General features: G+C 47.6%; 2 protein-coding genes across 13 annotated transcripts in view; both read right to left on the bottom strand.

Annotated features, from left to right (window-relative positions):
- Window positions 1–7,538, bottom strand: part of LOC133402536 (receptor-type tyrosine-protein phosphatase beta-like) — a 34,966-nt gene extending 27,428 nt beyond the window's left edge. For 2 of the 4 annotated variants that reach the window (XM_061676415.1, XM_061676414.1), the window contains exons 1-2: window positions 6,711–7,536; window positions 1,095–4,207 (exon numbers count right to left, since the gene is read on the bottom strand). In XM_061676415.1, coding sequence (XP_061532399.1) covers window positions 1,095–4,207; window positions 6,711–6,759 — 3,162 coding nt within the window. In that variant the 5' untranslated portion in view covers window positions 6,760–7,536. Of the gene's footprint in view, window positions 1–1,094; window positions 4,208–6,710 lie in introns of all 4 variants that reach the window. The other 2 variants (XM_061676416.1, XM_061676417.1) reach the window with 1 other exon arrangement.
- Window positions 7,539–8,231: 693 nt separating this feature from the next.
- Window positions 8,232–24,519, bottom strand: part of LOC133402539 (zinc finger C3H1 domain-containing protein) — a 47,050-nt gene continuing 30,762 nt past the window's right edge. For 2 of the 9 annotated variants that reach the window (XM_061676424.1, XM_061676423.1), the window contains exons 22-34: window positions 21,501–21,692; window positions 20,352–20,589; window positions 20,160–20,265; window positions 19,894–20,092; window positions 19,302–19,396; window positions 19,116–19,223; window positions 14,293–14,397; window positions 13,070–13,208; window positions 12,893–12,993; window positions 12,727–12,828; window positions 12,132–12,171; window positions 8,896–8,958; window positions 8,232–8,759 (exon numbers count right to left, since the gene is read on the bottom strand). In XM_061676424.1, the coding sequence (XP_061532408.1) occupies window positions 8,628–8,759; window positions 8,896–8,958; window positions 12,132–12,171; window positions 12,727–12,828; window positions 12,893–12,993; window positions 13,070–13,208; window positions 14,293–14,397; window positions 19,116–19,223; window positions 19,302–19,396; window positions 19,894–20,092; window positions 20,160–20,265; window positions 20,352–20,589; window positions 21,501–21,692 (1,620 nt within the window). In that variant the 3' untranslated portion in view covers window positions 8,232–8,627. The other 7 variants (XR_009768533.1, XM_061676425.1, XR_009768532.1 and 4 more) reach the window with 7 other exon arrangements.

Here is a 24,519-nt window from a genome sequence, read left to right on the forward strand (position 1 = left end):
TTTTATGTGGCCCACAAAAGCAATCGCGTGTGTCAACTTCCATGATTCTTGTTGAGTCTGTTCCAAAATGTCAAGTTGTCATATGTAATAAATAATAACGTTGCGATATTGCAAGCATTTTTGTTACAAACCCTTTTTTTCAGTTACTTAAACAATAGTTGAACAAACTATCCTTGACTTCGGATTTCAAAACTAGCTATCCATCAATTTGTTGCGTCGACTTAAGAATATGACGAAGCGATTTACCAGTTCTATGGTTTCACAGTTGTGAAGTTCCGTCCGAACGTCCGCCGGATCTTTTTCTTTCATGTCTGCTATACTAACATTGTCATTAACTACCAGAGGACTGTATTTTCTCACTTCAGGATGTTTCATGCCAGAAGAGTTGATATGACAGCGCCAGGAGACTCTGCACGGCGGCTGGAGAGTGTCTGTCGCCCCCTGCTTTATTCATACATAGGAAAACTGCGGAGACATTTTTAGGCTTTGTCACACCCCTGCGAGGCAGTAGACCAAGTTTGGCTATGTAATTTGAGCAAGTTTTAGGTGCATAGATAGAGAAATTCAAGGCCGTAGCAAAGGAAAGTTTACAACTAAGACTCAGGCCTGAACCTGAATCGAAAATTTGTGCCTGAAGGAGGCCTATCCTAACAGCAGTCATACCGGCCCTCTGAGGCAAATCGTAACTACAACATGGCCCACGACAAAAATTTGTTTGGCATGCCTCTCTATATTGCACAGTTTACTAGTACATTGTTCTTTCACTACTGGGAAGGGAAACCTGCCACGTGTCAGCAGAAATCAATTAGTAATTGACTCAAAAGGTTTATGATTTCCTGTAGATGCCACGATGTAGATGGCGGCAAAGCAAACACGCCACACTCTAAATGAGGCTCCTTAACTCACTTCAACATAGTTCCTTCCAAAACCCCATAGCGATCACTTCTTACGCAGGGCTTTGGCCTGAGTGCAAAAACCGCAAATAGGTGAGTTTTGCATAGAATATGAAGAACCATCAGCAAATAGGTGAGTTGGCGAGTGGCGGAAGGCGGCGCGCGCGTGCGCCCATCGGATACAAAGCTCGCTCAACTTACTTGCCGGTTGCTGGCAGTGCTCGTTGTCATGGTGAACCTTGTTCCCGCACGGCCTGCTGTGTCTGCGGACGTGGCTCCGGATGATGTCGAAGGCGTGGAGGCGGCGGTCGAGGAAGGAGTGGAGGGGGGCATGCCAACGGTAAGGGGGGCAGGAGTGGTGGCGGGACTGGAGGCAGAGGTGCTGGTGGCCGTAAAGGCAGTCACGGTGGTGGCAAGGGAGGTAAAACTGGAAGCAGGGGTGGCGGTGGGACTGGAGGCAGGAGGTGAGGTGGGACTGGAGGCAGGAGGTGAGGTGGGACTGGAAGCAGGGGTGGCGGTGGGCGAAAAGGCAGTCACGGTGGTGGCAATGGAGGTGAAACTGGAAGCAGGGGTGGCGATGGGACTGGAGGCAGGGGGTGAGGTGGGACTGGAGGCAGAGGTGGTGGTGGGACTGGAGGCAGGAGGTGAGGTGGGACTGGAAGCAGGGGTGGGGGTGGGACTGGAGGCAGGGGGTGAGGTGGAGGTGTGACTGGAGGCAGGGGTGGCGGTGGGACTGGTGGCAGGGGTGGAGTTGGGACTGGAGGCAGGGGTGGAGTTGGGACTGGGGGCAGGAGGTGAGGTGGTCCTGGAGGCAGGAGGTGAGGTGGGACTGGAGGCAGGGGTGGAGGTGGGACTGGAGGCAGGGGTGGAGGTGGAACTGGAGGCAGAGGTGGTGGTGAGACTGGAGGCAGCGGTGCTGGTGGGCGTAAAGGCAGTCACGGTGGTGGGAAGGGAGGTGAAACTGGAAGCAGGGGTGGCGGTGGGACTGGAAGCAGGGGTGGAGGTAGTCATGGAGGCAGGAGGTGAGGTGGTCCTGGAGGCAGGAGGTGAGGTGGTCCTGGAGGCAGAGGTGGTGGTGGGATTGGTGGCAGGAGGTGAGGTGGGACTGGAGGCAGGGGTGGAGGTGGGACTGGAGGCAGGAGGTGAGGTGGGACGGGAGGCAGGGGTGAAGGTGGGAATGGAGGCAGGGGTGGAGGTGGGAATGGAGGCAGGAGGTGAGGTGGTCCTGGAGGCAGGAGGTGAGGTGGTCCTGGAGGCAGAGGTGGTGGTGGGATTGGTGGCAGGAGGTGAGGTGGGACTGGAGGCAGGGGTGGAGGTGGGACTGGAGGCAGGAGGTGAGGTGGGACGGGAGGCAGGGGTGAAGGTGGGAATGGAGGCAGGGGTGGAGGTGGGAATGGAGGCAGGGGTGGAGGTGGGAATGGAGGCAGGAGGTGAGGTGGGACTGGAGGCAGGGGTGGCGGTGGGACTGGAGGCAGGGGTGGAGGTGGTCCTGGAGGCAGGAGGTGAGTTGGGACTGGAGGCAGGAGGTGAGTTAGGACTGGAGGCAGAGGTGGTGGTGGGACTGGAGGCAGGAGGTGAGGTGGGACTGGAGCCAGGGGTGGAGGTGGGACTAGAGGCAGGGGTGGAGGCAGGAGGTGAGGTGGGACTGGAGGCAGAGGTGGTGTTGGGACTGGAGGCAGGGGTGGAGGTGGGACTGGAGGCAGGGGTGGAGGTGGGACTGGAGGCAGGAGGTGAGGTGGGCCTGGAGGCAGGGGTGGTGGTGGGACTGGAGGCAGAGGTAGAGGCAGGAGGTGAGGTGGGACTGGAGGCAGAGGTGGTGTTGGGACTGGAGGCAGGGGTGGGGGTGGGACTGGAGGCAGAGGTAGAGGCAGGAGGTGAGGTGGGACTGGAGGCAGAGGTGGTGTTGGGACTGGAGGCAGGGGTGGGGGTGGGACTGGAGGCAGGAGGTGAGGTGGGACTGGAGGCAGGGGTGGCGGTGGGACTGGAGGCAGGGGTGGAGGTGGTCCTGGAGGCAGGAGGTGAGGTGGGACTGGAGGCAGGAGGTGAGGTGGGACGGGAGGCAGGGGTGAAGGTGGGAATGGAGGCAGGGGTGGAGGTGGGAATGGAGGCAGGGGTGGAGGTGGGAATGGAGGCAGGAGGTGAGGTGGGACTGGAGGCAGGGGTGGCGGTGGGACTGGAGGCAGGGGTGGAGGTGGTCCTGGAGGCAGGAGGTGAGTTGGGACTGGAGGCAGGAGGTGAGTTAGGACTGGAGGCAGAGGTGGTGGTGGGACTGGAGGCAGGAGGTGAGGTGGGACTGGAGCCAGGGGTGGAGGTGGGACTAGAGGCAGGAGGTGAGGTGGGACTGGAGGCAGAGGTGGTGTTGGGACTGGAGGCAGGGGTGGAGGTGGGACTGGAGGCAGGGGTGGAGGTGGGACTGGAGGCAGGAGGTGAGGTGGGCCTGGAGGCAGGGGTGGTGGTGGGACTGGAGGCAGAGGTAGAGGCAGGAGGTGAGGTGGGACTGGAGGCAGAGGTGGTGTTGGGACTGGAGGCAGGGGTGGGGGTGGGACTGGAGGCAGGAGGTGAGGTGGGCCTGGAGGTAGGGGTGGTGGTGGGACTGGAGGCAGAGGTAGAGGCAGGAGGTGAGGTGGGACTGGAGGCAGAGGTGGTGTTGGAACTAGAGGCAGGGGTGGAGGTGGGACTCGAGGCATGGGTGGAGGTGGGACTGGAGGCAGGGGTGGTGTTGGGACTGGAGGCAGGGGTGGAGGTGGGACTAGAGGCAGGAGGTGAGGTGGGCCTGGAGGCAGGGGTGGTGGTGGGACTGGAGGCAGAGGTGGATGCTAAACTGGAGGCAGGGGTGGAGGCAGTAGGTGGGGCGGGACTGGAGGCGGTCATGCTAGGGAAGGAAGTGGAGAGAAGAGAGGCTACGTTTGAGACGTGAGGGGTGGCAGTAGGAGTCGAAGAAGAAGTGGAGGTGGCAAGGGAGGCACGACTGGTGGCAGGAGTCGAGGCATACGCGGCGGTAGCAGGTTCGCTGGCAGGCGTGCCCCCATTGAAGAAGGGAGGAGCGGCGGCGCTCCCCAATGTGGGCGGCGTATCCGCGGAGACATCGCCCACCGTCTTTGACGTGAGCGACGTGTCTGTAACCGGCGGCGGCATCTTCGATGTTTGCGACCAAACAGACGAGACCGGGCGCACCGGCATCAGGGCCCGCCTCGGAGACGTAAGGCCAAAGGTCATGTGTTGGACCACTGGTCCTGTCTGTGACCTTAAAGTTGACCCTGTCACCTTTGAGCCTTGTCGTGTCCTTGAGGAAAGACTGAAGGTCGAACTTTGGGCTGATAAAGGAAGACAAAACGTTTATTCATGAAACATCATCATCATCATTCAGTTTGGATTTCAAGCACATGGAAACTTCCTCTAGCGTGTCATCTCCAGTGGGTACGGAAAGTATTCAGACCCCCTAAAATTTTTCTCTCTTTGTCATATTGGAGCCATTTTCTAAAATAATTTAAGTATTTTTTTTTCCTCATTAATGTATACACAGCACCCCACCCATATTGACAGAAAAAAAACTGAATTGTTGAAATTTTGGCAGATTTATTCAAAAAGAAAATGTGAACTCTCACACAGCCATAAGTATTCAGAGCCTTTGCTGTGACACTCATATATTGAACTCGGGTGCTGTCCAGTTCTTCTGATCATCCTTGAGATGGTTCTACACCTTCACTGGAGTCCAGCTCTGTTTGATGATACTGATTGGACTTGATTAGGAAAGCCACACCCCTGTCTATATAAGACCTTACAGCTCACAGTGCATGGCAGACCAAATGAGAATCAGGAGGTCAAAGGAACTGGCTGAAGAGCTCAGAGTCAGAATTGTGGCAAGGCACAGATTTGGCCAAGGTTACTCAAAAAATTCTGCTACACTTCAGGTTCCTAAGAGCACAGTGGGCTCCATAATCCTTAAATGGAAGACATTTGGGACGACCAGAACCCTTCCGAGAGCTGGCCGTGCGGCCAAACTGGGCAATCGGGGGAGAAGAGCCTTGGTGAGAGAGGTCAAGAAGAACCCAAAGATGACTGTGGCTGAGCTCCAGAGATGCAGTCAGGAGATGGAAGAAAGTTCTAGAAAGTCAGCCATCACTGCAGCCCTCCACCAGTCGGGGCTTTATGGCAAAGTGGCCCGACGGAAGCCTCTCCTCGGTGCAAGACACATGAAAGCCTGCATGGAGTTTGCTAAAAAATAAAACAAACAAAAAACACCTGAAGGACTCCAAGATGGTGAGAAATAAGATTCTAACTTTTTGGCCTTAATTCTAAGCGGTGTGCGTGGAGAAAAGCAGGCACTGCTCATCGCCTGTCCAATACAGTCCCAACAGTGAAGCACAGTGGCGGCAGCATCACGCCGTGGGGGTGTTTTTCAGCCGCAGGGACAGGACGACCGGTCGCAATCGAAGGAAAGATGACTGCGGCCAAGTACAGGGATATCCTGGACGAAAACCTTCTCCAGAGTGCTCAGGACCTCAGACTGGGCCGAAGGTTCACCTTCCGACAAGACAATGACCGTAAGCGCACAGCTAAAATAACGAAGGAGTGGCTTCAGAACAACTCCGTGACTGTTCTGGAATGGCCCAGTCGGAGCCCTGACTTAAAACCAAAGGAGCATCTCTGGAGAGACCTGAAAATGGCCGTCCACCAACGTTCACCCTGCAACCTGACAGCACCGGAGAGGATCTGCAAGGAGGAACGGCAGAGGATCCCCAGATCCAGGTGTGAAAAACTTGTTGCATCATTCCCGAAAAGACGCATGGCTGTATTAGCTCAAAAGGGGGCTTCTACTACATACTGAGCAAAGGGTCTGAATACTTATGGCTGTGTGATACTTCAGTTTTTCTTTTTTAATAAAGCTGCAAAAATGTTAACAATTCGTTTTTTTTCTGTCAATATGGGGTACATTAATGTGTACATGAATGAGGAGGAAAAAATGAAATGAAATGATTTTAGCAAATGGCTCCACTATATCAAAGAGTGAGCAATTTAAGGGGGTCTGAATACTTTCCGTCCTCACTGTACACAACACCCTCAATTTCGAGTTTCAGCCTCATCCCTCGATCTGATACTCTTTTCACCTCCAAGACATTCTTAGCTAACTCTTCTTTGAAAATAACCCCGACTCCATTTCTCTTCCCATCTACACTATGGTCAAATCCTTGAAACCGAGTCTTACTGACTTTCCACGTGCCCCCTTGGACACATAATATATCAAATCTTTCTCCTTATCATCATGTCAACCGACTCCCGAGATTTTCCTGTCAAAATCCCCACATTCTGTTCTAGGCTGTGCGCTTTCCTCTTCGACCCACAGTAGCGGAATTTCCACCGGCGCCCTGCAGGGGTGAACGTTGCTGACCCGGGCCACGACCGATCCGGTATGGAAGTCTTTGGACGAACGCTCGTATTTGTTTGAAGCCGGATGCCCTTCGTGACGCAACCCTCCGCATTCATCCGGGCTTGGGACCCCCATAGGGCTGCATTCGATATAGTTTTAATTTTACATCAGAAGTCATAGAAATGAGCGACAGTCAAATGTACTGTTTCATTTGGTAATAAAAATGCTTAAAAGGCTTTAAAAGTGAGGAGAAAAAAAACACTATTTGAGTACAGATTTTCTACCCAGAAATCCCTCAGTAACGGCGGCCGCAGCAAAAAAAAACTTCTCCCGGGGTCAGTGCAATCTGGAACATTCTTTTCTCAACGCTTGATTGGTCGTCAGTACCTTTACTGTCAACTGGCGACCAAGATAAATGGTCGGAACAAGAAAATCAAGAGAATACTCACAAGCACTCGTCACAAAAATCGGCATCAAGAGAAAGAGAAGCGCGTCCATGCTGCTGCTCTCATGCTGCGCGCGCACGAGCTCCACATTGAAGGCAACTTGGGGAGTCCAAGTGAACAAGTCGAGTTCGGACTCGACGTCTCGTCTCTGCGCGTCGCAAGTTCGGGACAGGAAAAAGTCCAGGGGCGACGTTTCCTTCCATTCAATTCTTCTGCGCACTTTTTCCACGGCAGGAAATTCCACACATGTCGCACTCACACTTCAAATGAAGGCCCGTTCACATGATTGGAAAGCCTGAACACCGAGAAGAGCCGATCGACGTCATCGTTCTGATTGGGTTCGGTGTGCGTGGCTGTCAGGCAAACAAACCCTCGCTGCGTTTCCATCAGCGGCGGTCCCGCCCGTTCCATTCGTTCAGCCGCAACCCTCAAAAATGAACACGATCATCTCATGAAATCGTTGATTTATCGGAAATCTCATTCAAATGTTAGTCACATTGAAACAAATTCATAAATCGTTTGGATGGACTACCTACACATCAGTTCATTCAAAATTGATGATCACAAAATCATTGCTTGATTGTAAATCCAATTTAAATATCAGTCAAATAAAAAAATGCAGTTAGTAATAGTCGCTTAATAAATCATAGTTGGGTTGAATGGATTATCAAATCAGTTCATTCAAAATTGAACATTATCTCATGAAATCATTGCTTGATTTCTTGTAAATAAAATGTAAATAGTCCAATTTAAAAAAATATGCAGTTCATATTTGGTTAATGAATCATAATTGGGTTATAAATACATTTGAATGGATTACCATTTAAAGTTTGAACATCATCCACCAATGACCTAAGCCTTTATTTTGTTGATGACAAGTCATGAAACTCACTTTTCCATGCTACTCTTTATTTTGTGTGACATTTAGCTTTTGAATTTCGATGACACTTCAACGAGCGACCGCCGCCCATCCTGCCGGCCGGGTCAAGAGGGACGGCCTAAGCCTCGCGCTCGCACGCATCCCACCAATGTTGTGGATGTGTGACGCCGTCAGTGTGCTGACGTCACAATGGGGAACAATCAAAGTCAGAAGAAATGATTGAACATGAAAGACCGCAGACGCACTTGATATCAACGTGAGGAGGGTTGTTCGTTTCATTGAGTTAAGCAAAGCAGTAAAGGTTCTTGGTGCTTTTCACCCCACGAGTTCAGGTTAAAATTCCTCTCTTAGGCAAATTCAGCCACGAGAAATGGTCTTTATTTTCTGGTAAACACTCATGAACACAAACATCACTGTTTCTTTTTCAGATAGCAAGCTCGGGTAAAAGGTATGCTGCATTCAAACGGCCCTGACAAGGACAGTTTCTCCCAAAAGACAAATGACACGGTAAATGTAGCGTTTGACTTACTACCCACCTTTGGTTTCCCGTCCGTCCACGGCACATCATTTATATTATTATGATTCAAATTATTCACAGAAGGGAGCGCTGACTTCTTCAGGCAAAAAGACGAGTCGTTTTTTTGTTGAGAAAATAATTTAATATAAAAAAAAAAAAAACAATCTTATGATCAATACTTTTAATCGCAATGTTTTGTTTTTTTTTTTAAATAAAAAAAAAAAAAAAAAAAAGACAATCTCAAATGAGCCGTGTCCTGTCCAGCGTTCATCACTTCCTGCGTCCGCCACACACGTGGCGGCCTGTCTTTGTTTCCCAGCAGTTTAACAAAATAAAAGTCTCACAACAACAACAAAAAGATGGCGAGGAGCGTCCTTCGGGCCGTGCCCCACGTCCCCCCCAGGGAAAAGAAAGGAAGTGAGACAAAGCAAACGTCACTCAGCAGACATACTTACGTACACCAGGAGGAGGCGCTGCTTTTTGCTCTCAACTTTCTGACCCAAAGCGTCGCCGCCCTCAGACGTCAAACGGCGTCCGTCTGAGCGGCGGCGACCGGCTCCGCTAAAGTCACGCCCGCCTCTTCGGCGCGAGACAGCACGAGGACCACGCGATCCGCCGCGCCCGCGCCACCAACGCACGCCTCCAACTGCAGCAGCTGCGGGGACAGCCGGAAGGGTGGGGAAGTCGAGCGACGTGGGAGGGCGGGGGGCAAAGGGAAGTATGTGATTATCTACGTGGTGAGCCACTTCCTGTTAGCACGTAGCCTAGCATTGTGGATGCGGGCGATTTACCTGTTTCCACAGGTGGGCACAGAGCGGAAGGTTCTGGAGGGCTTGTTGCGCAACACGGCGAGTCTGCAAACACAGAAGCAAACGAGGAGGAAGAGCAGGAAGTGGCCATGAGCACAAACGGGGTCTCCCGCGCCTTCCGACGACTCGCCGCCCTAATAAACGTCTAAGGTTAGCATTGGTGCCGCGCGTTAAACGACTACGCGGACGCTGGGCTCCTGTCCATCGCCACGGAGACGAATATTCTGGGATGTTGAAGATGACTGAGATGGTGGGGAGGGTGTGAGCATGCTGTCACAGCGCGAGAGATTGCGTGACCTCCGAAGACGAAAAACATGGCGGCGCCCCTCGCATAGACTTGGAAAAGCAGCTATTACAAGACAAAATGTCTCTTTTCAGCGGCGGATGGTCGCTTCGCTCTTTTCTCATTGCCTTCGCCAGCTTCGCTAGCAGCGCTAACTTGTAGAGAGCCACTTGCGATTCACGCAGTTACGTCAACGCCAACTCGTCTGTCATGGATGATCTGATCCCTCGCGTCGAGCTGCCGCTGAAGAGAAAAAAAAAGCTGATTCTTCCACTTCAACCGAGGATTTACTTGATTCGACAAGACACAGATTAGTGTCCTCTTCTCAATCGACAAGAAATTATTCATTCCACTTGCTTCGCCAAGAGATCGCCGAACTCAGAAACAGCTTGGAGTTCACGCAACAACAGGTCAGAGAACTAAGATTAGATAATACTACTGCGCTTCGATCAAACATGATGTCAATGTCAGCGGAACTAAAAAAACGCAATCACGCACGCCACCAGCATGAATTCTCACTCCTGTTTGCTTTCCTGCTATGCTTGTTTCCACACACACTAAACACACAAGTCGCTCAAAACTCTTCTTGCGCACTACAAACCACCACCACGCAACATACTATCCCCTTTTTATGTTCAGTGTTTGTTCGTTGCCCTTCTATGTACCCCGGCTTTGCTGTACTTAAATCACCCTCTCTAAATAACATTTGTCAACAATACCAAAAAATCTCCCGAAAACTGTCAAAACAACAACAACGACCACATACGACCCAATCTATTTAAAATGATGATACACGCACCCTTTATATGTCACACTTTTGTGTCATGGAATGTCAATGGTATTCGACTGCAGGCAAAGAGAATTAAGATTATGGATTATATCACTAAATTTAAAACAGACCTCCTCCTATTACAAGAAACGCACCTCATTAAGTCAGAAGAAAAATGCCTCATTGGCTAATTTCACTCAATCTTGGCCTTTTATAACAGTAGACATAGAGGAGTCTCAATACTAGTCCATAAAAGACTACTTTTTACAGTAGCAGATCCAGAAGGCCGATACGTAATTATACAGGCTACAATATTTAACAAACTTCACACAATTGTCAATGTCTACGCTCAGAATAAAGATGATCCAGCCTTGTTTCACATGCTACTTTCACACTTGTCAATTCTACAATTATCATGGGAGGTGATTTTAACCTCACGCTAAATCCCCGAATAGATCGCTCAAATCTCGAAAATAGCAATCAGCCACAATGCCCCAATATACTAGAGCAGTATACGGACGACTTTGGTCTTGTTGACATATGGAGGCTGAAAAACGGTACAAAGAGAGAATAGACATTTTTCTCATCGGTTCACCGCTCTTTCTCAAGAATAGATTTTTTTTCTTTCAAACAATTCGTCAGCTCAAAGAATTACCTCCAAAATACATCCAATCATCATCAGCGACCATGCACCAATTTCTCTCAATCTAAAAACTGAGTCGAGTTTGGGACCGCCACCGACATGGCACTTCAACGCGTCCCTATTGAAGGACCTGGATTTGGATTATTTCCTGAGGAAAGAATGGGACGAGTTTTTGAAACGCAACGACTGCCCAACCATATCCCCATCTGTGGTGTGGGAAACTAGGAAAGCTGTATTGATAGGTCGCATCAAAACATATTCTTCGTATAAGAAAAAAAAAACAAGAACAAAAATTTGAAAATGGAATTGAGGAAAAAAATTAAACACCTCACAGAGGAATATGCAATTATCCGACAGATACGCTTAGAAACCAACTTCAAAAGGCAAAACTTCAATTAGACATTATCTTATCAAAAAGAACAGATTTTCTACAACAGTTAAGATACACTAACTTTGAGTACAATAATAAATCAGGAAAATATCTTATATCAAACCAACTTCAGCATAATAAAGTCATTACTTACAGCATTCAAGATTCAAACAGCAACTGTACACAGTCACCACTAGAAATAAATGAAATATTTTACAATTATTATAGCAGCTTACACGCATCTTCAAACAACCCAGACCAAAAAGAAATTGAAACTTTTATTAAGGATCTAAACATTCCTTAATTTGATACACAAATTAAAGACAGGCTTGATGTTCCTTTATCATCACAGCATTACATAACTCATTAAAAAAAATATGCAATCGGGACGAGCGCTTGGCCTAGACGGAATCTCCGTTGAATTCATTAAACATTTCTGGCCAATATTAGCGCCTCTATTTACCGCCCTGTCTGGGACGTGTCCCATCTGCCGGGCTGCTCTCCGGCGGACCCCTGGACCCGATCCCGCCCCTCGATTGATTCGCTGGGTGTGGGGCCACTCACTTATTGCGACAAATAACTCAAAAATATGCAAATTTCTTGGGCATCCCCCCTCACTCACACTCTCGTCCTATAGACTTTTGTAATTTACATACTCAATCCCACCACACTTCAGTTGTACAGCCGGGTTCACGACCCTTGTCCTGCATGCTTCTTCTCCCGTCCTTGTCCTGTTCTATCTTTTCCTGTCCTTCCCTCACAGGGTGTAGCACTACAGCCCCATGCAACACTCATATTTAATGTTTCATTATTGTAGCTAATGTAATGATTTACTTCTCTCATCTTGTTTACAATTAGTGCTTTGTCTTTTTGTCTTTTGTCTTCTTTGTTTCTCCCTCCCCTCTATAAACTTTGTTCTGTTCGACTGTTCGACTCTGATTCTCAATAAACAATTATAATACTAAGAAACCACAGCGGCAAATTAAAAACTCCACTGTGACACATTAAAACTGTTCCGGCATAAAAGGGATACTGATCCTCCATTCTGCTTGACCTAACAGCCGAACAAGACAAAAAAATAAATAAAAAGGACTGAGATAAATGTTAGTATAGCATTAGCATCGTTAGCGTCACTGACTCGTGAGCGCCTCACCTCTGTCGGCTGCTTAAGCTCCGCCTCCACAGCGATGGCTCTGCATAAATCAGAATCAGAATCAGAATCAGAATCATCTTTATTTGCCAAGTATGTCCAAAACACACAAGGAATTTGAAAAAAAAAACACAGTGGGGGGTCTTTAGATGCCTGTGTGTGTGTGTGTGTGTGTGTGTGTGTGTGTGTGTCCATGTGGGAGGGTTTTCATTTGGGCCCGACCAAATCAGCCGGCCGATATTAACCCTTTTCAAATTTGTAAATTTACATTTATTTATTTTACACATTACAACATTAGACAAAGATAACGACATTCGCACAAACAAACAAAAAACGGTCAATTTTTCTCTGTTGCAAGGTGAAACAAACGCTCAAGGACAAATTCTTTCTGGCTTCTGCCTGTAACTTGTATCTTTATTGTAGTTTTTTTAATTCATTATATATATTCTAAATAAACCTACCAATTAATGGGTCAATGTAGTTTTATTCTGCCAAATATTGGAATTGGCCTAAAAAAAAAAGACGGCCTTATTTGTCCAAGTGTGTTTGTGTGTGTGTATGTACACTTTGTGTGTGCATGTGTTGAAGACCTCCTCACATGTTCCAAGCTGGCAAACACTTGGGGGCGCTGCTGGTCAACATTCTGGCCTGGAATCGGACGTGCTCCAAGTTTCCCTCGTGCGACTCCTGCTGCATCAACCTGCGCACACGCGCAACCACACCGTGTGTGCGTGCAGGCATGTGAGACAAAGAGGTGGGCATACCTGAGCGCCAGGGCGAGGTTGGCGGGCATCATGTAGTGGAGTCTTTCCAGGAGCGCCGCATGCTGGGACGCGTCCACGCAGCTGAGGTAGAGCGCCACCACCTGGGGGCAAAAGGAGACCGTTGACGGCGGCCGCGTGCAGGTCGCCCTTGGTCCGACCCTGCCGAGTCGCTCTTGCCTCATTGTGGAAGCGGTAAGACGTCCAGAAATGGGTGGAGTCAAAGGGCACCTCCAGCCGGGCGGGCACGGTGCCCAGGCAGCGGAGGATCAACTCGGGCAAACGCTCGGCCGCTCGCACGCTGCAGTAGTGGAGGTAACTGCCGAGACAAAAACGGCATCCGCTTACACCGGTGACAGGAACGTTTCAAACGGGATCCAAACTCTAAAACGCACAAATGAGCCCTCTAGATAACACCAAAATGTTTTCTGCCACACTGGCCGGCCTCTCTGCCAACGTGCCTTGCCAAATTGACTTCGAATAGGTCAACAACAAAAAAAAGGGAAAACCAAATATCGATTTGTACATAAAAGATAAAGATGAATAAAAGAAAATCACAATGTGGTTTACAAATAAAAAGATGACAAAACTAAACTGACATTGCACATTTTTTTTTGCTGCGTTCCCTAGGGGATTATCATTCGCAGCCATCTACTTCCCACATATTTAAGTGACTTTTTTTTTTTGGAAGGGTTTTACAGCACAGTAATCCCTCATTTATGCCACGGGTTAAGTTTCAGACCGCCCCTGCAATAAACGAAATCCGTTAAGTACAACTAAGTATTTATGGCATATATTTATATATATATTATATATTATATTTATATATTTCTTAAGTTTAACGCATATACTTCAACAAACTACACAGTATATGCATATGAGGTGCAGGTATTCCACTTGGGGTCATCGTCTACGCTTTCTATGACTGTGCCAAAGACGATGGATGGATGAATTACCTTCTAATTTCCGTAATGGCGTTTGGAATTATGTTAGCGTTAAATTAGCGTTAAGATAGTGAACTTTCTTTCGATGGAAGGATAGATTTTCTTTGAACATTTCCGTGTTTGAATATACAAAGCTGAACTGGCCTCATTTAGGGTTGGTTTGACAGTAAACTTCAAGTGAGCGAACGAGGGATTAGGCGCTGAGGAATAGCCTACTAGAAAAAGTCTTTGCAAAAGTTGAAACGTGTTTTAAGCATGTGGGACGGGTCAAAGTACAAAAAAACTAACAAATAAAAAAACAAAAAACAAAAATAACAAAAAACAAACAAACAAAAAAACTTAGTTTATAAGCCGAATTTTCACCGACTGCAGCCCGGTCTGGAATATATCCTTGACGTGTCATCTACGGAACATTCGGCATCCCTGAAAATGAGTTTGTCGGCACGGGCGGCAACTCACTCCGTCCACAGGCGGTGAAGCTCTTCGCGGCGCGCCGCCGAGCCCAGCGCCCTCTCGAAGGCGTCCAGCGTGTCTTCCGTGGACCCGTGCAGCCAGTGCCATCGACTGCAAGCATCCACAGGTGAGTGAGCACTTCAAATGACTTCAACCGTACTAACGACACCTAAAAAAACAAGTCAACAAAATTGAAAAAAAAAACACCCGGACTCACCCCTCATTATTCTCGGGGACTTTAACAAAGCTAAACTCAACCACGAACTCCCTAAATACAAGCAGCACATCGACTGTCCTACCAGGGAAAATAACATTTTAGACCACTGCTACACTACGCTAAATAACGCATACCGTACCAAACCTCGTGCAGCCCTGGGCTCGTCTGATCACTGCTTAATTCACTTAATACCGACGTACAGGCAAGAACTTAAATGCGCGAAGCCTACAGTGAAAACAGTGAAAAAGTGGACCAATGAAGCAAAGATGGAACTTCAGAGCTGCTTAGATTGCACAGACTGGTGTCTTTGAAAATTCAGCTGGCAGCCTGGATGAATATACGGACACTGTTACATCCTATATTAGTTTCTGTGAAGAGGTTTGTGTACCAACAAAATCATTTCGGACATTCAACAACAACAAGCCGTGGTTCACTGCTAAACTTAAGCAGTTTCGCCAAGCTAAGGAAGATGCATATCAGAGCGGGGACAGGGCCCTGTATAATCGAGCTAGAAACCAGCTGACTAAAGAAATTAACATTGCAAAGAGGAACTATGGAGCAAAGTTGGAAAAACAGTTTAGCGCTAACGACTCTAAATCAGTCTGGCATGCATTCCAGTCGCTGACTAATTACAAGCGACGATCCCCCCAAGCTGAGAACAATAGTAGACTAGCCAAGGACTTGAACACCTTCTACTGCAGATTTTAAAAGGACACTTTCTCACCTGCCATCTGCCAGTGGATTTACAGCTTTCTGACGGGCAGGGCACAGCAGGTGAGGCTGGGGGAGGCCACCTCATCAACACGCAGCATCACCAATGGGGCGCCCCAAGGTTGTGTCCTCTCTCCGCTGCTCTTCTCTCTCTACACGAACGACTGCACCTCAGCGCACCCGACTGTCAAGCTCCTGAAGTTTGCAGATGACACCACTGTCATCGGCCTCATCAAGGACGGTGACGCGTCTGCATATTGACAGGAAGCGGAGCGGCTGGAAGCGGCTGGAGCTGCGGTGCGAACGACACAACCTGGAGCTGAACACGATCAAGACTGTAGAGATGATCGTGGACTTCAGGAGGCATCCTTCGCCATAGGTACCCCTCACATTGTCCAGCTGCCTTGTGTCAACCGTCGAGACCTTCAAGTTCCCGGGAATTACAGTCTCTCAGGACTTGAAGTGGGCGACCAACATCAACTCGGTCCTCAAAAAGGCCCAGCAGAGGATATACTTCCTGCGGCTTCTGAGAAAGCACGGCCTGCCGCCGGAGCTGCTGAGACAGTTCTACACAGCGGTCATTGAATCAGTCCTGTGTTCTTCCATCACAGTCTGGTTTGGTGCTGCTACAAAAAAGGACAAACTCCGACTGCGACGGACAATCAAAACTGCTGAAAGGATTGTCGGTACCCCCCTACCCACCATTGAGGACTTGCACGCTGCCAGAACTAAGACAAGAGCGTGCAAAATCCTCTCGGACCCTCCGCACCCCAGTCACCAGCTCCTTCCCTCAGGTAGGCGCTACTGATCAATGCAAACTAGAACCAGCAGACATTCCAACAGCTTCTTCCCTCTTGCGATCAACTTCTTAAACACCTAACCTACAATTCCATTACAACAAGCTGGCAATTTTTTTCTCGAGTTCGTGGTCACATTTCTGTGGGGCCAATTATGTATGACTCGTGCACTCACTGTAGTTGTCTCGCCATGCTGCACTATTTGCATATACTGGCCACTCATGCCAGAGTAGCATCTGCTCCATTTGCACACGGACTGAGGAGTATTTGCAACATTTGCACAACCGACATTGTCCCAGATGATCGCACTACTCGTCACTTTAAACCGCATCTACTCCTTGAAGTCTCGGCGCCCTTTGCACGATGGTCATTGCACCGGACTATTGCAATATTAGTCATTCGAACTGCTCTAAGTGCTAGAGGACTCTACATCTTTTTGCACAATTGTCAAAAAAATAAAAATAATGTACCGGCATTACCAGATAACTAGCAACCCTTTACTGCTCAGTGTCTGTTTTTTTTTGTCAATGTCTTTCTGTCTCCAAAGTGTTCTCTGTCAATTGACTGTCTGTTGTCGTACTAGAGCGGCTCCAACTACCGGAGACAAATTCCTTGTGTGTTTTTGGACATACTTGGGAAATAAAGATGATTCTGATTCTGATTGAGGAAAAAAAAAAAAGCTTCCAGAGAACTTCCAATTCATGCAAGGAACGATACTTGTCTGAGCTTCTCTTCTACCTTGGTGGAAGTCTTCTCTAAACGGACAGTCATTTCAGACCTAGAGTCAACTTCAGTCCCATCAGAAAGTATTCACTTTTTCCACAATATGCTATGTTAGACTTATTCTAAAGCTGATTTGAGTCTAGATTTCTTGAAAAAAAAAAAACTAAACAACAACAAAAAATGCCATAATGACAAAGTAAAAACATATTTTCAGACAGTTTTGCAAATTTATTGAAAATGCAAACAATAGTATTATAGTAGTATATAAGTATTCACACCCTTGGCTTAATATTTTGTTGACGCACCTTTGGCAGCAATCACAGTCTCAAGTCTTCTTGGGTATGTCTCTACGAGCTTGGCACACCGGTTTTAGAATGGCACACCATTCTGCTCTGCAGATCCTCTCAAGGTCAGTCAGGTTGGATAGACCGCGTCAGTAGACACCCATTTTTAGGTCTTTCCAGACCGGGCTCTGGCTGTGCCACTTGAGGACACTCACAGGCCGTCGAGCCACTCTACCATAAAGGCCTGGTTGGTGGCATGCGTTAGCAATGTTTAACCTTCTGGATGGTTCTATCTCCGCAAGGGAACAGTGGAGCTCCGCCTTAGTGACCATAGGGGTCTTGTTCACCTCTCTGACCGAGGCCCTTCTTCCCCAGTTACTCGGCTCGGTCGGACGGCCAGATCTAGGAAGCGTCCCGGCGGTTCCAAACTTCTTCCGTTTCCGAATAATCGAGACCACGGTGCTTTTGGGGACCTTCAATGCTGCTGAAATTCTTGTGTATCCTTCCCCAGATTTGTGCCTTGACACAACCTGGTCCCGGAGGTCTTCGGACAATTCCTTAGACTTCATTGCTTGGTTTCTGCTCTGATCTGCACTGTCAACTATGAAACCTTCTATAGACAGGTGTGTGCCATTCCAAATGATGTTCAATCAACTGAATTTACCACAGGTGGACTCCATTCAAGTTGTAGAAGCATCTCAAGGATGATCAGTGGAAATCAGATGCACCTGAGCTTAAGTTTCAGTGTCATAGCAAAGGGTGTAAATACTTATGTACCAATTATGTTTGACTGTTTACATATGGAGTCACTGATGGTCTAGTGGTACACTCGCCTGACTTCGGTGCGGGCAGCGTGGGCTCAGTTCCCACACAGTGACGGTGTGAATGCGAGTGCCAATGTTGTCCGTGTCTATATGTGACCTGCGACTGACTGGCGACCAGTCACTACCAGGTGTAGTCCGCCTTTCGCCCGAAGTCAGCTGGGATAGGCTCCAGCACCCTGCGACCCTAACCATGGATGTTACCTATATTTTTCTAAATTTACACAAATGTTTGAAAATATGTTTTTACTTTGTCATTATGGGATTTTTTATGTAGATTTTTATTATTATTATTATTATTTTTTTTTTTTTTTAAAGAGAACTATTCGCAAATCAGCTTTAGAATATGTCTGTAACATAGCAAAATGTGTAAAACGTGAAGGGATGTGAATACTTTCTGGTCACACTGTATATAGTCCACAATAAATAAATAAATAAATAAATAAATAAATAAATAAATAAATAAATAAATAAATAAAAATCCTTTGTAGTGATTAGTCAATAATGATAACTTCGATTTTGTAGCACCTTTCATGGTACCCCAGGCTGCTTTACATTTACATTTAACTGGACAAACAAAATCACACAATAAAGGACACTAAACAACAAAATCTGTGAAATAGGTTTTAAGTTTTGAATTTTTGTTTGAAAATGTCCAGCCAAGTTCCAGAGGGTGGTGGGTGCGTGAGCAAGTGATAAGCCGAACCAACCCATCCATCTATCCATCCATTGACTGTACCGCTTTATCCTTACAAGCCAATTACTAGAATTAGCAGCGTGACAAGAGTGGCAAAAAAAACGTTAAAGTCTGTCATATGCTGAGTCAGGTTGCAATGGCCACTTCAACTCAAGTCTAATGCACCAACAATTCAGTTGAAAATTAGACCAAAACTTCCGGAGAACTTCGTGTGTGTGTGTGTATGTATGTGCGTGTGTGTAATGACCTGTTGAAAATCTGACATGTCTGGTTATGCTTCTGTTAAAACTATTCACCAATAAGCTCGTACGGGCCCAAAAAATACTCAACAGTCAAGTCAGTCAGTCAGTCAGTATTAAGCAAATCACATACCCGAAACAGAAACGGTTGGCTATATTTTGTATCACCATGCTAAGGTCAACAATACGCGGGGGTCGTGAAATGCTAACGCCAATGCTACATGGCGGTCAGGTGACATGCTAACATCAACGCCACGGAGCGGTCAAGTACATGCTAATGTCAACACTACGCGGAGGTCATGTGACATGCTAGGTTATGTGACAGGTGTGCGGGCGGTACCAGTGAAGCAGGTGCAGGAAGGAACGCTGACGGAGCAGCTGATCTTCCAGATCCTTCCTCGTGACAGCAGACAACTGCGCGCCGTCTGTGGGGAGACCCAGCACGCTCCTGAAGGCGAACGCATGCCGTTAGGATGGCGCAAGCGACCAATAACGTGTAAGGGAGCGAGTGAGGCGGGCGACGCACCGCAGGACGTGGACGGGCGCCACGTGAGCGCTTTGCTCATCACACAGAGACGAGACGAATCCTCGGAAGAGCGGCGTGACGACGCTCCACTTGTCCTGTCAAACAACATGTCACTTCATGTTAAGGCTGCGCGATATGGCCTTCAAGTTGAGATATAAACAAAAGTCTTTCACAAATTTTTTTACTTTTGATCATTTTGATTACCCTCGTTGATTTGCTTTTCCTCCTGATACCCAGCCAGTTTTAATCCCCCCGTTAACATTAAAATAAGTAGATCAGTGTGATCCAAGTACCACTAGTGGTAGGAGGGCTACCTTTAATGGGAAGCAAAAAAATCACTTTAAGAACTGTTTGTTTCAGGCATTCATTTAGGTAAAATGTTTTACTTTCCTAGAGTGTTCCTATAGTGGTACTTGGAGAGCTAAAGTATTTTTTCAGGTGTTACTTGGTGGAAAAAGTTTGAGAACCACTGAAATAGATGAACAAATTGCCCTGAGCAATAAACTCAAATTAATCATTAAAAATGGATGAACTGCCAGCCATACTTCCTGTGCCACTTTGTTTCCCTTTGCAAACAGGAAGCGGCGCCCACCTGAGCCATGAGGAAGCGACAGCAGTGGTAGAAAACCTCAGCGTCGTCGGGACACTCGGCCAGCGCAGCGAGCCACGAGGCCGCAGCGCCGTCTGCTTTCCCCGAGCGCACGAGGAGCTCGCACAGAATGTCTCGCAGGACGCACGACGCGGGACATGCCTCCAGCAGCGTCTCGCACGACAACACGGCCTCCTCAAACCTACACACGCACGCAAACGGCGTCAGATGACACGCACGGCCTTCAACTTGACCGCTGAACAGCTCACCTGTCCAACAGCCTGTGCAGGAACAAGAAGTTGGTATGCAGCGGCAGGCACGCCAACGTCCTCTCGGTCGGACCCGAAGATTTGTCACTACACTGACGGATGCCCTCTGGTACGCGTGATCGCACACACAACACAGGCACCTGTTAGCAGGCCATTCCCGGTGAGCATCGTTTACATTTGCCGCGTTTTTACCTGTAAAAAGTCCGACCAGCTGCTCGTGCGGCGTTCGGACGTCACGGACCGACCGCCAGGGCAACAGGAAGCAGTCGGCGCTGACCAGCCCGGACGGGCCCGACTCCAGCGGGTCGTACAGAGCGGCCGGGAGCCGGCCGAACTCCTTCAAGTGGATGTACGCCAACCAGGCCAGTGCGCGGTGGCCCGCTTGGAGGTGCTTGCCAACGCCGTGCGGGCCGACGCGCTTCAAGGCGTCCTGGAAGAAACATCGGCGCACGTCACGTAACCACGGCAACATCAACTGTGGGAAATTGCTTTTCATCGCAATATTGCCGATTTTTTAAGCGCTACGTTTTCAGGGGTTTTGACTCCCAATTCCTCAAATTGAGTTACGCATCTTCAGTGCAGTACCACCTTGTGCCACAACAGGCCAGGCAGCACTGAGCTCAATTAAAAGAGAAGCAGCAGAATTAAATTAAGGTGACAGTTGATTGAATTTTTTTTTATGGTTTGGGTGAAGTGTTTAAATATATAATTTTCAAGTATCTCTTTTTTTTGTCTGCCAGCTATAGTTAAAAATACTTCAAAGTTCTTTTCAAAAGTTTACTTGAGTTTTAAGTCTGCGTTTAAATCTGTGGCAGCAGACAAACTATATAAACAAAGTTTTTATACGGTCTCTGTATTCCAAGATTTTCACCTATTACGGGTGGGTCTTGAATAGTGATTCTCAACTGATGGGTTGCGGACAGCTAGTAAAAAAATTACAGGTATTCCTATCCTGATTTTTTTGGTAAAGTACAGAGTACCACCATGTTCCCACATGTAACATATTAGGTAACTGTGCTCTAGTCACTAATTTACTCTAAACAGTGCAGCTGAGCTGCTGTCTAGCGGGCTTCATGGCTAGCAACATGCTTTTGGCAGCATGTCAAACTCATTTGAAACAGCATTTAAAAATACAACATAGTGCTCATGTGTTTTCAGAGGCTACTTTGAAACAAAAAAATGCTTTATTGTCAAAAGTGGGTCGCGACTTTGCAACAATAAGAAAATGCAGGTCCCAGTGTGACAACGCTTGAGAAGTGCTTGTCTAAAGGTTTCTCCTGCAATAAACAACTGATTGTAGGTTAAGTTTTTGAGAAAGAGGCGCAACACGGTCAAGCGTACCTGAAAGATGGCGAGGGCGGCCTCCGAGCGGCCCGTGAAGACATTCAAGTGGACGCGGTAGAGCAGAGCCTCCAAAAGCTGGAAGGAGCGCTCCTCGGACACGCACCCGCACGCCGCCTCGCCCAGCAGGAAGTGGAGGAGACGCTCGCACACAGAGTCCTTCCCCTCAAACGTGCTCGCCAAGCTCAGATACTGCACAGCACAGGAAGCGATTCACAGCCACACACTCTGTCATGAACGGCTCTTGGTCCCAAGGTGACCGTGGCAAAAGTCCCGCAGGTCTAGCGGAGTCCCCACCAAAGTTCAAGTCGAGTCAAATCATGACTTGGAAGTCATTAGCCACTCAGTGCACTCACGATCGGTTCTGGTGTTGGTCAGATGTATTACCGCAGTCATTAGCAACGTGTACTACGACAAGTACCGCTAGTGCTACGCGGGTTCTTTCGACTGGTAGGCCAAAGAATCAATGCCTAAGTACTGCTCAGTTGTATTGAACGTTTTTGGTACGATCCATCAATCTATTTTCCGTATGCTCACACGGGTCGCACGCAAGACGGAGCCTATCCCAGGCGGAGTACACCATGAAATGTTCGCCAGCCAATCAGCTACAATACATTTGCATTTATTTATTTTTAATATAGTTAAACGTAGTGGTAATGTTCAATCTTTACCTGTTACAATGGCTCCCAATTATATTAAATAAAAGCTTTTGCTCATAAGTTGAACACTTGGGTCCCAAAGCACGTTAGAACCCAACCAATACAGGATTTTTCGAGTTGATGGCAATTGCGATATTGGGTGCTAAAAAACAAACAAAAAAACAAACACAAATTTGATTTCTTATATGTGACGTAAGAACATTGTTATACACGAACACAAATTTTTATAATATGCAAAATATGATTCAATACAAAGATGCATAAAACTACTAAATTAAAATAAAGAACTTTAATCCATAACTGTCAATTTAAGGACCGTAAACTGTAAGTGTGTGAAGCTCCAGTCTTCACACAGATCTTCAATAGATCTCTGGAACTGTGTGAAGTACCATTCTGTTTCCAACGCTCCACCATCATCCCAGTCCCCAAGAAAGGGTTGTCGCCCTGACATCTGTGGTAATGAAGTCCTTTGAATGCCTCGTGTAGGACCACCTCAAGAGCGTCACAGGCCCCCTGCTGGAGCCCCTGCAGTTTGCCTAGCGAGCAAACAGGTTTGCGGATGACGCAGACATCATGGGATGACACCTTGACGGTGCAGGGACCTACGCGAGGATCCTGTTTGTGGATTTCAGCTCTGGATTCAACACCATCATACCCGAACTCCTCTCCTCCAAGCTTCTCCAGCGCAGCGTATCACCTGCCATCTGCCTGTGGATTTGTAGCTTCCTGACAGGCAGGACACAGCAGGTGAGGCTGGGGGACACCACCTCATCTACACACACTGGGGCGCCCCAAGGATGTGTCCTCTCCCCGCTGCTCTTCTCTCTCTCCACGAACAACTGCACCCTCAACTCACCAGGCTGTCAAACTCCTGAAGTTTGCAGACGACAGCACAGTCATCCGCCTCATCAAAGACTGTGACGAGTCTGCGTATCGACAGGAAGTGGAGAGGTCGGAGCAGTGGTGCGGCCGACACAACCTGGAGCTGATCACGCTCAAGACTGTAGAGATGATCGTGGACCTCAGGAGGCATCCTTCGCCACAGGTGTCCCTCACGCTGTCCAACAGCCCTGTGTCAACCGTCGAGACCTTCAAGTTACACTTGAATTGGGAATTACAGTCTCTCAGGATCTGAAGTGGGAGATCAACATAAATTCCATCCTCAAAAAGGCCCAGCAGAGGATGTACAACCCTAATTCCAATGACGTTGGGGTGTTGTGTTAAACATAAATAAAAACAGAATACAATGATTTGCAAATCAAATCATGTTCAACCTATATTTAATTGAATACACTACAAAGACAAGCTATTTTATGTTCAAACTGATAACATTTCTTGTTTTTGGCAAATAACCATTAACTTAGAATTTTATGGCTGCAATATGTTACAAAAAAGCTGGGTTACATCACCTTTTAACAACATTCGATAACCGTTTGGGAACTGAGGACACTAATTGTTGAAGCTTTGTAGGTGGAATTCTTTCCCATTCTTGCTCGATGTACAGCTTCAGCCGTTCAACAGTCCGGGGTCTCCATTGTCGTATTTTACGCTTCATAACGCGTCACACATTTTCAATGGGAGAGAGATCTGGACTGCAGGCAGGCCAGTCGAGTACCCGCACTCTTTTACTACGAAGCCACGCTGTTGTAACACGTGCAGAATGTGGTTTGGCATTGTCTTGCTGAAATGAAAAATACTTTGCTTGGATGGCAGCATATGTTTCTCCAAAACCTGTATGTACATTTCAGCATTAATGGTGCCTTCACAGATGTGCAAGTTAACCATGCCATTAGCACTAACACAGCCCCATACCATCACAGATGCTGGCTTTTGAACTTTGCATCCATAACAGTCCGGATGGTTCTATTCCTCTTTGGCCCAGAGGAAAACGACGTCCACAATTTCCAAAAACAATTTGAAATGTGGACTCGTCGGACCACAGAACACTTTTCCACTTTGCATCAGTCCATCTCAGATGAGCTCGGGCCTAGAGAAGCCAGCGGCGTTTCTGGGTGTTGTTGATAACTGTATTTACTGACATTGGTTTTCTGAAGTGTTCCTGAGCCCATGTGGTGATATCCTTTACACATTGATGTCGGTTTTTGACGCAGTGCCGCTTGAGGGATCAAAGGTCACGGGCATTCAATGTTGGTTTTCGGCCTTGCCGTTTACATGCAGTGATTTTCTGAATCTTTTGATGATATTATGGACTGAAGATGATGAAATCCCTAAATTCCTTGCAATTGTACGTTGAGGAACATTGTCTTTAAACTGTTACACGATTTTCTCACGCACTTGTTCACAAAGAGGTGAACATTAAATATCTTGTCTTTGTAGTGTATTCTATTAAATATAGGTTG

Source organism: Phycodurus eques, chromosome 5 (assembly GCF_024500275.1).
Source record: "Phycodurus eques isolate BA_2022a chromosome 5, UOR_Pequ_1.1, whole genome shotgun sequence".
In the NCBI taxonomy this organism is placed as follows: Eukaryota; Metazoa; Chordata; class Actinopteri; order Syngnathiformes; family Syngnathidae; genus Phycodurus; species Phycodurus eques.